Source organism: Vigna unguiculata, chromosome 2 (genome assembly GCF_037176805.1).
Source record: "Vigna unguiculata cultivar grain cowpea cultivar isolate G323 ecotype 2 chromosome 2, ASM3717680v1, whole genome shotgun sequence".
Lineage (NCBI taxonomy): Eukaryota > Viridiplantae > Streptophyta > Magnoliopsida > Fabales > Fabaceae > Vigna > Vigna unguiculata.
The window spans coordinates 7,895,289-7,904,254 of record NC_140793.1 but is presented as its reverse complement, the minus strand read 5'-3'; the positions used below and the strand labels follow the sequence as shown (position 1 = coordinate 7,904,254).

The 8,966-nt window shown below is 43.1% G+C and overlaps 2 protein-coding genes across 2 annotated transcripts; both read left to right on the top strand.

Moving 5' to 3' along the window:
* The first annotated feature begins 1,493 nt into the window (after positions 1–1,493).
* Positions 1,494–2,858, top strand: LOC146888295 (uncharacterized). The gene is made up of 2 exons (XM_085670038.1): positions 1,494–1,933; positions 1,991–2,858. The coding sequence occupies exons 1-2, from the start codon at positions 1,494–1,496 to the stop codon at positions 2,856–2,858; spliced, it is 1,308 nt and encodes a 435-aa protein (XP_085526164.1).
* A 2,219-nt stretch (positions 2,859–5,077) lies between these two features.
* Positions 5,078–5,826, top strand: LOC114174415 (uncharacterized). The gene is made up of 2 exons (XM_028059259.1): positions 5,078–5,558; positions 5,759–5,826. The coding sequence occupies exons 1-2, from the start codon at positions 5,078–5,080 to the stop codon at positions 5,824–5,826; spliced, it is 549 nt and encodes a 182-aa protein (XP_027915060.1).
* The last annotated feature ends 3,140 nt before the right edge of the window (positions 5,827–8,966 follow it).

The window sequence follows — 8,966 nt, the reverse complement described above, 5'->3', positions numbered from 1 at the left end:
CTGTACTAATTGGATTGATGTGATAATGGCTAGTCTTGTATGTGATCCTTATGCATGATAGTCAGTGTGATGGAATTGTGTGAAATTGGTCTGTATGAGAATGTGTTGGAGTTAGGATTTCAAGGGAAATTCTAAGGAAGATGGTTTTAGTAAATGTGATGACATGAGGACTCATATTGGTGGCATCCTGACGCTCCTAATAACTATTAAGACTCATATAGAGTATACTGGATTATGTCGGGAGGAGTAGCAGGAGGTCCTAGTCTATGGACCCGATCCGTCATAGACGCGAAAGGGACTTACCTTGGGAGTGGTTGGGTAAATACCCCTTGTGCCTAAAACTCTGCAGAGTTTGGGAACCGTCACAAGTGCAAGCCACCGAGAGCTCCAATGTCACTTACATAATCCGGATATTGAGTCTAGAATGGTGATATTGTGTTATGGATGTGGTGATTTGGATGATTATGATAATTGTGTGATGAACCCTGATTGATGCTTAACTACCAAATTGCATGATTTATTCTTAATTAAGTTAGCTTACCCTTCCTGTATGTTGTGTGTTCTGTGTGTCTTCTATTTTTGCAATGATCGCCCTTATTGAATGGCTTGAGCAAATATAGGTGCAGGTGAGGATACACCCCTCCTGGACATGAGTTGAGTGGTGTTTGGACGCTTCCAGCGGTAGTTGCCATCTTTTGTTCCGCCTAGATGTTTTGGGTGTTTTGTAACCCCTTTTGCTTAGTATAGGTTGTATGTATAGAGAGTATATGTATAGTTATTTTGAGGATGACTGTATTGTTACCTTATACTGGCCTATTACTATCATCTGCTTCTGAATTATCATAATTTAATGTTTTGTTTGATAGCATAAAAACTATTAAAATGGGATGTTACATTTTTGGTATCAGAGCAGTGGTTCCTTTAGGATCTGTAGGTGTGAGCTTGCTTTGTTTTTGTTGTGTGTTCCTCGTAACGTGTTTGGCATGGTTGTAGTACCTGTTGACTAATCTGATGGTTCCTTTCTTTGTATGGTCAGAGCTATGGCACCTAGGCCTCCTCCTCCTTTTATTCCAAACCCAGATAACCCTCATTTGGTAGGAGCAATTGAGGCGATGATTGCAGCCATGCAGCAACAGAATGCTAACATGGTGAATCAACAAAACCTAGCCTTTCAACAGATGAAGTCTGCAAGACTAGCAGCAGAGGCGACTCAGCAGAGGCATTTGGAATCCCTACATCAGATTGGAGAAAACCGTTCAGCCGTTGGTTCTTCCCAAGCTTCACTACCACGAGTGCAAGAGTGGAGTTTGGAGGATTTCCTACAACACCATCCATCCCACTTTGATGGCAAAGTTAGCCCAGATGGAGCTGATCAGTGGATGCGGGACATGGAACGAATCTATGATACAAAGAGATGTGCTGTAGAGAACAAGCTAGCATACACTGAGTATCTTCTTGTTGGAGAGGCCGTGCATTGGTGATCCAGTATGAAAATGATGTTGGAAGACAGCCAAGAGACCATCACATGGGAACTGTTTAAGAAGAAGTTCTATGCTGAGTACTTCCCTGATAGTGTGAGGTATGCAAAGGAGGTCGAGTTCTTGCAGCTGATGCAAGGAGACATGTTAGTGTCGGAGTACGCTGAAAAATTTAAACACTTGGGCAGATTTCACACCCTGAAGATGGCGGAAGACTGGCAATGTAGAAAGTTTGAGAATGGGTTGAGGGGTGACCTCAAACTCATGGTGGCTCCGCTCTCTATCAAGGAATTCCCTGCCTTGGTAGAGAAGGCAAGAGTAATGGAGAAACTCAAGGCTGAAGTTGAGGCTCAGCACAGGTCTCAACAAAAGGTGGGAGGACCATCTGGGTCCACGAGCAGACATGACGACAGGAGGAAACCATACTCCAGGCCTCAGCCTCAGGGGTCTAGGAGGTTCTCAGATTAGCCTCAGCAGTCCCAGCCTTCTAGGCCACAGTGCTTTCATTGCAGGGGGCCCCATCTGAGGAGCGCTTGCCCCCAGCTCTCTGGTAGGAGGACATGCCATAGATGCGGCCAGGAGGGCCACTTCATCAAGGATTGCCCAGTTGGTAGAAGCACAGTGTCGAGGCCTTCACCACAGCCCCAGCCACATCAGACAAGGGAAGGTGGGAGACCGCAGGCGGCTAGTCGGGTGTATGCTGTGACGGGTGTCGAGGCAGCTAGATCAGGTAACCTCATCATCGGGTCTCGTGTGATAGTTGGTAGGAGCTTGCATGTTCTATTTGATTCGGGAGCGACACATTCCTTTGTGTCAGAATCTAGAATGGTGGAGTTGGGTCTTCCGGTGAAGGAGCTTCAGTATGACCTGGTGGTGTCCACACTTGCTTTTGGGTTAGTCAGAACCTCGACCGTGTGTGCTAGGTGCAAGATCAAGGTTGAGGGGTGCAAGTACAGGGTAAACCTCTTCTATTTACCCTTGGTGGGGCTAAATGTCATATTGGGAATGGATTGGCTATCTACCAATCACATTCTCATTGACTGCAATGAGAGAAAGGTGTTGTTTCCTAGTTTGGAAGATGAAGACCTTTTGATGTCCTCACAGCAGGTGGACAAGGCAATGAAGGAAGGATCTCAGTGCTTCTTGATTCTGACTCAACTGTCTGTTGAGACTAGAAGCGGACCCATGGAGACACTGGTGGTAAGGGACTTCTCAGATGTGTTTCTTGAGGACGTGCCCGGTTTGCCCCCTACTAGGGAGATTGAGTTCTCCATTGATCTGGTGCCGGGAGCAGGACCAGTGTCTATAGCACCTTACAGAATGGCTCCTGCTGAGCTAGTGGAGTTGAAGAAACAGATTGAAGAACTGCTAGAAAAATAGTTTATCAAGCCTAGTGTATCGCCTTGGGGAGCGCCAGTGTTACTGGTTAAAAAGAAAGACGGCAGTTCTAGACTCTGTATGGATTACAGGCAACTGAATAAGTTAAGCATGAAGAACAAGTACCCTCTGCCCAGAATTGACGACTTGATGGATCAGTTGCACGGTGCTGCAGTATTCTCCAAGATTGATCTGAGATCAGGATACCATCAGATTCGAGTCAAGTCTGATGATGTGCAAAAGACTGCTTTCAGGTCCAGGTACGGGCACTATGAGTATGTAGTGATGTCGTTTGGTGTGACTAACGCTCCCGCCTTGTTCATAGACTACATGAACAGAATCTTCAGGCCATTCCTAGACAAGTTCGTGGTGGTTTTCATAGATGACATCTTGATATACTCACGGACTCATGAAGAACATGCTGAACATCTGAAAACAGTTCTGAGCATACTAAGAGAGAAGCAGTTGTATGCAAAGCGGTCAAAGTGTGAGTTCTGGATGACTTCAGTTCAGTTCTTGGGGCACATAATCTCAGCTCAGGACATATCAGTAGATCCATCTAAGGTGGAAGTTGTGCTGAAATGGGAACGCCCTAAGTTAGTGACTGAGATAAGGAGCTTTGTGGGGCTGGCAGGTTACTATAGAAGATTCATTGAGGGATTCTCCAAGATAGTGGCACCCTTGACCCAGCTAACCCGTAAAGACCAACCTTTTGCTTGGACCGACCGATGTGAAGAGAGCTTCCTAGAGCTAAAGCAAAAGTTGACTAGCGCTCCAGTGTTAGTGATTCCTGATACAGGTAAACCCTTTGAGGTTTACTGTGATGCCTCCCATCAGGGATTGGGATGTGTTCTGATGCAAGACCAGAGAGTGGTGGCATACGCCTCACGCAGTTGAAGAATCATGAGAAGAACTACCCCACGCATGACTTGGAGTTAGCAGCGGTAGTGTTTGCACTGAAGATCTGGAGACACTATCTATATGGTGCACAATTTCAGGTTTTCAGTGACCATAAGAGCTTGAAGTACCTGTTTTACCATAAGGAGTTAAACATGAGGCAAAGACGGTAGATGGAGTTCCTGAAAGATTTTGATTTTGAGTTGTTGTACCATCCGGGAAAGGCGAATGTGGTGGCTGACGCCTTAAGCAAAAAGGCGGTTCACGCATCTCATATGATGGTTAGGGAGTTAGACTTAGTGGAGCAGCTCAGAGACATGCGGTTGCAGGTGGCTTTAGAGGAGGGAGTCATTAGATGTAACCATCTCAGGGTGTCTAGTGATTTCCTTACTCTGATAAAGGAGAAGTAGTCATCGGACCCCAAGCTTCAGAGGACGGTGGAGTTGCTTGGCACTGAGAAGGCCAAGGATTTCATGATGGGAGGTGATGGGGTGCTGAGATTCAGAGGCAGGGTTTGCATACCTGAAGACTTAGAGCTGAAAGGTATGATTCTTGAGGAAGGGCACAAGAGCCGTTTTAGTATGCACCCAGGCATGACAAAAATGTATCATGACCTGAAAGAATCATTCTGGTGGTCGGGCATGAAGCAAGATGTTGCTCGGTATGTGTCATCATGCTTAACCTGTCAGGAGGCTAAGGCAGAGCATCAGAGACCGGGAGGGATGCTACAGCAGCTTGAGATACCCGAGTGGAAATGGGATAGCATTGCTATGGACTTTGTCACCCATTTACCACGAACCGTGAGGAGCCACAATGCTATATGGGTTATAGTAGACCGTCTAACCAAGAGTGCCCACTTCCTAGCAATAAACTTGAGAATGTCCATGGCGAAGTTGGCACAGTTGTATATCAGTGAGATCGTGAGGTTGCACGGTGTGTCGTCGAGTATAGTCTCTGATAGAGACCCACGATTCACCTCCTACTTCTGACAGACGTTACAGGATGCTATGGGTAGTAGATTGGCTATAAGCTCCGCTTATCACCCTCAGACTGATGGACAGTTCGAGAGAACCATCTAGTCTCTTGAGGATCTCTTGCGGACGTGCGTGCTTGACCATCTGGGTGCGTGGGATGAGATCCTGCCTTTGGTAGAGTTTACATATAATAACAGCTTTCATACAAGCATTGGCATGGCACCTTATGAGGCCCTCTATGGCAGGAGATGCAGAACGCCTTTGTGCTGGTACCAAGACGGGGAATCAGTGGTGGTGGGACCAAAGCTTCTGAGGCAGACTACCGAGAAGGTCAAGCTCATATAAGAAAGAATGAAAGCATCTCAAAGCAGACAGAAATCCTATGCCAATCAGAGGAGAATACCCTTGGAGTTTGAACCAAAGGACCATGTCTTCTTGAGAATTACCCCGACTACTGGTGTGGGAAGGGCAATTCGCTCGAAGAAGTTGTCTCTTAAGTTCATTGGTCCATACCAGATTCTGAGAAGAATTGGACCAGTGGCGTATGAGATCGCCCTACCTCCTCCTTTGGCCAACCTTCACTCAGTGTTTCATGTCTCACAGCTCCGAAAGTATGTGCCTAACCCTTCCCATGTGCTTGAGATGGAAGATTTACAGATTAGAGGAGATCTTACAGTGGAGGTCCAACCCGTTGGTCTAGGAGATATCCAGACAAGGCAGCTCAGAGGGAAGTCCATCAGCCTAGTCCAGGTCATTTGGGACAAGAGGACAAGTGATTCCACTTGGGAATTAGAAGAAGACGTGAGAAAGTCATATCCACACTTGTTCTTTGGTAAGTCTCAATTTTCGAGTCGAAAATTTTTGTTGTTGGGGAGAATGTGATACCCCTTTTTAACTTTCTCTCTCTCTGCTAGAAACAAAAACCACCATACCCATCTTTCTCACCTTTCTCATCTTCTCTACTGCCCAAATTCTCTCCCAACCTCTTTTCTCAAGTTTTGCTATCTCACTATCTGTCTGTTACGTGCTCAGATTCTAGAAGGACCAATTCAACAGGACCCTCAGTGGCTTCCTCTCTCGGCTTCCATTCTCCAAGGTAGCTTCCATCTTTACTTTGGTTCAATTCCAACCAGAATTCACTAGTTAACCTCTGAATTTTGGGTCTGATCGTGTAATTCTTCCTTCTCCATGTCGTGGTGATGGGTTCTCCTAGGTTAAACTGAAAATTCTGCTCTCTTGCAATTTGCTTAACTCCACCAAACTGAATTCTTGGCGAAAGGTAAGGGAAGCTGACTTTTCGCCCAACTTTCGTATGAAATGTGATCATGAGTGATTGAATTGCTTGATTATGTGTTTAATTTGTGTTTGGAACTGCCTATTGTGTGAAATTGAGTGTTGGATGAATTTGAGTGGTTCTGCATGTGAAGAACAGATGAGAAATCCTGGTAATTTCGCCCAGGCGAGCAGCTCTCGCCTGAGCGAAAATATCAGAAGATCGCCTCTGTTATTGCGCGAAGTCTCGCCTAGGCGAGCTGGAGTCGCTTAAGCGAGAGAACTTCTCGTCTAAGCGAGCCAGCTTAGACTGAGCGAGAGTTCGCTCAGGATTATTGAATTGTCACTGTAAGAGGTCTCGCCCAGGCGAGAGCAGCTCACCTAAGCGAGACAACTCTCTAGCTCAGGCGAGACCCTCTAGCCTAAGCGAGATTCCCTGCAAAAAATGAGTTTTTTCTCTGTTTTTGATTAAATGAAGCTGTACTAATTGGATTGATGTGATAATGGCTAGTCTTGTATGTGATCCTTATGCATGATAGTCAGTGTGATGGAATTGCGTGAAATTGGTCTGTATGAGAATGTGTTGGAGTTAGGATTTCAATGGAAATTCTAAGGAAGATGGTTTTAGTAAATGTAAGGACATGAGGACTCATATTGGTGGCATCCTGACGCTCCTAATAACCATTAAGACTCATATAGAGTATAATGGATTATGTCGGGAGGAGTAGCAGGAGGTCCTAGTCTATGGACCCGATCCGTCATAGACGCAAAGGGGACTTACCTTGGGAGTGGTTGGGTGAATACCCCTTGTGCCTAAAACTCTGCAGAGTTTGGGAATCGTCACAAGTGCAAGCCACCGAGAGCTCCAATGTCACTTACATAATCCGGATATTGAGTCTAGAATGGTGATATTGTGTTATGGTTGTGGTGATTTGGATGATTATGATAATTGTGTGATCAACCCTAATTGATGCTTAACTACCAAATTGCATGATTTATTTTTAATTAAGTTAGCTTACCCTTCTTGTATGTTGTGTGTTCTGTGTGTCTTCTATTTTTGCAATGATCGCCCTTATTGAATGGCGTGAGCAGATATAGGTGCAGGTGAGGATACACCCCTCCTGGACAAGAGTTGAGTGGTGTTTGGACGCTTCCAACGGTAGTTGCCATCTTTTGTTCCTCCTAGATGTTTTGGGTGTTTTATAACCCCTTTTGCTTAGTATAGGCTGTATGTATAGACATTACATGTATAATTATTTTGAGGATGACTGTATTGTTACCTTATACTGGCCTATTACTATCATCTGCTTCTGAATTATCAAAATTTATTGTTTTGTTTGATAGCGTAAAAACTAATAAAACGGGATGTTACAACATCCTTTTGTTTGATATAAATAAGTAAACCATCAATATCATATAATAAAAATAATGATTTTTAATCGTAGAATAACATTTTTTTGGAATAAAATTGGAATGAAAAGAATATGTTTCTTTTTTCCTTGTAATTTCATCATAGTTTCAGTTCTTCGAAAATTTATTAGTCTTTCTTTCTTCTTTTCTCAAGAAAAAATTAATTTTGTAATAGTTAAAAATCATCATAAAATGTTGAGCTTACTGTAAAAGTGATTAATTATATATTTTGAAAAAGAAATATAGGACAGTCAATTCGAAAATACAAGAATCAAAGTTAAGTTTGACAAAAGAAAAATAGCAGAAATAAAAACACATTTTTTTTAATTAAAACTTACTTGTTTTTGAAGATTAAAAAATATATTTAAGTTTTTTATTTTATATTCACAGGGAGAAAATTGTTGATGTGAAGTGGGAAAAAGGTGCCAACTTTGTTAAATTATAGACAAAGTTTAGGATGAATTGCACTGCATGTGAACACATGGGCCAAAATATGTACTTTGGCAAATGTTTGAACTCACACACACACACACACACACACACACACACACACACACACACACACACACACATATATATATATATATATATATATATATATATATATATATAATATGATGGTGCATGAGGTTATGTTATGTTGGTGACACTATTTAATATAAGGATAATGATAGAATGCCTCAGTTTTTTGACCCAAATTTTACCCGCCTACGTGGCATGTGTTATTTTAATGTTTTTAAATCTTACGGTAATTGGAGACAACATCCCAGGTTTTTTTGCGTGGTGTGCACGCGCACTCATTTGGGAAAACATTTTAAAAACAAAAACTGCGTTGGTTCGGTTTTCCTTCGTTCTTCTTCTTCCGCAACGTTCTTCTTCCACAAGGTTACACAAACACATAGCTTTTTCTTTCCCAAGAGCTTTTTCTTCCCTAAAAGGCTCTTCTTCCACAAAGGTTGTTGTTGTTGATATCTGGTGTGGGTAGCAGTCGAAGCGGAGAGCAAACTTCTCGAGAGTGGTTTGGGTTGTTGGATGCAGTTGGTTCGCCGGAAATTGGTGGGTACCGTTCGGTGCATTGCTTGGCCGCAATCTTGGTGGCGCAGTTCTTGGTTCATTAAAGGTCATTCACACAAGGAATCTTTGCCCAGTAGGTTATCGTCCAAAACCCCTGTTTAAAGGCGGTTGGTTCCGAAATGGCGAGCTGCAATTAATTAGGCAGTTTGTGATTGGGTTTTACATGAAGATAATGTCCACCGCGATGACGTTATTCAGCACTACGATCTGCTCATGAAGAAATAGTTGCTGTAAATGTAGAAGTTTGTGGTTTTTCATACAACATAATTCTGTGACTGTATTATTTTGGAGACTAAGGTTATGAATTTGGGCATACCTTTGATGGAATGCAATAACAGGCTTTTTGAGAAATAGGATGTAGATAATTGTAGATATGTATAGTTAGAATGAAATAGACGCAAGAAATGAATGTACTTATTGTATATTTAGTTTGGAAACTTGGATGAAATAGAAAATGATACATTGGAAACTGTTATTTGACTTG

Excerpts from the sequence above, each read along its gene's own strand:
- LOC146888295 (XM_085670038.1), top strand. The coding sequence starts at position 1,494 with ATGATGTTGGAAGACAGCCAAGAGACCATCACATGGGAACTGTTTAAG. Across the intron at positions 1,934-1,990 it reads CAGCCTCAGGGGTCTAGGAG|GGGGCCCCATCTGAGGAGCG; the intron begins GTTCTCAGATTA and ends CTTTCATTGCAG.
- LOC114174415 (XM_028059259.1), top strand. The coding sequence starts at position 5,078 with ATGAAAGCATCTCAAAGCAGACAGAAATCCTATGCCAATCAGAGGAGA. Across the intron at positions 5,559-5,758 it reads ATATCCACACTTGTTCTTTG|ATTCTAGAAGGACCAATTCA; the intron begins GTAAGTCTCAAT and ends TTACGTGCTCAG.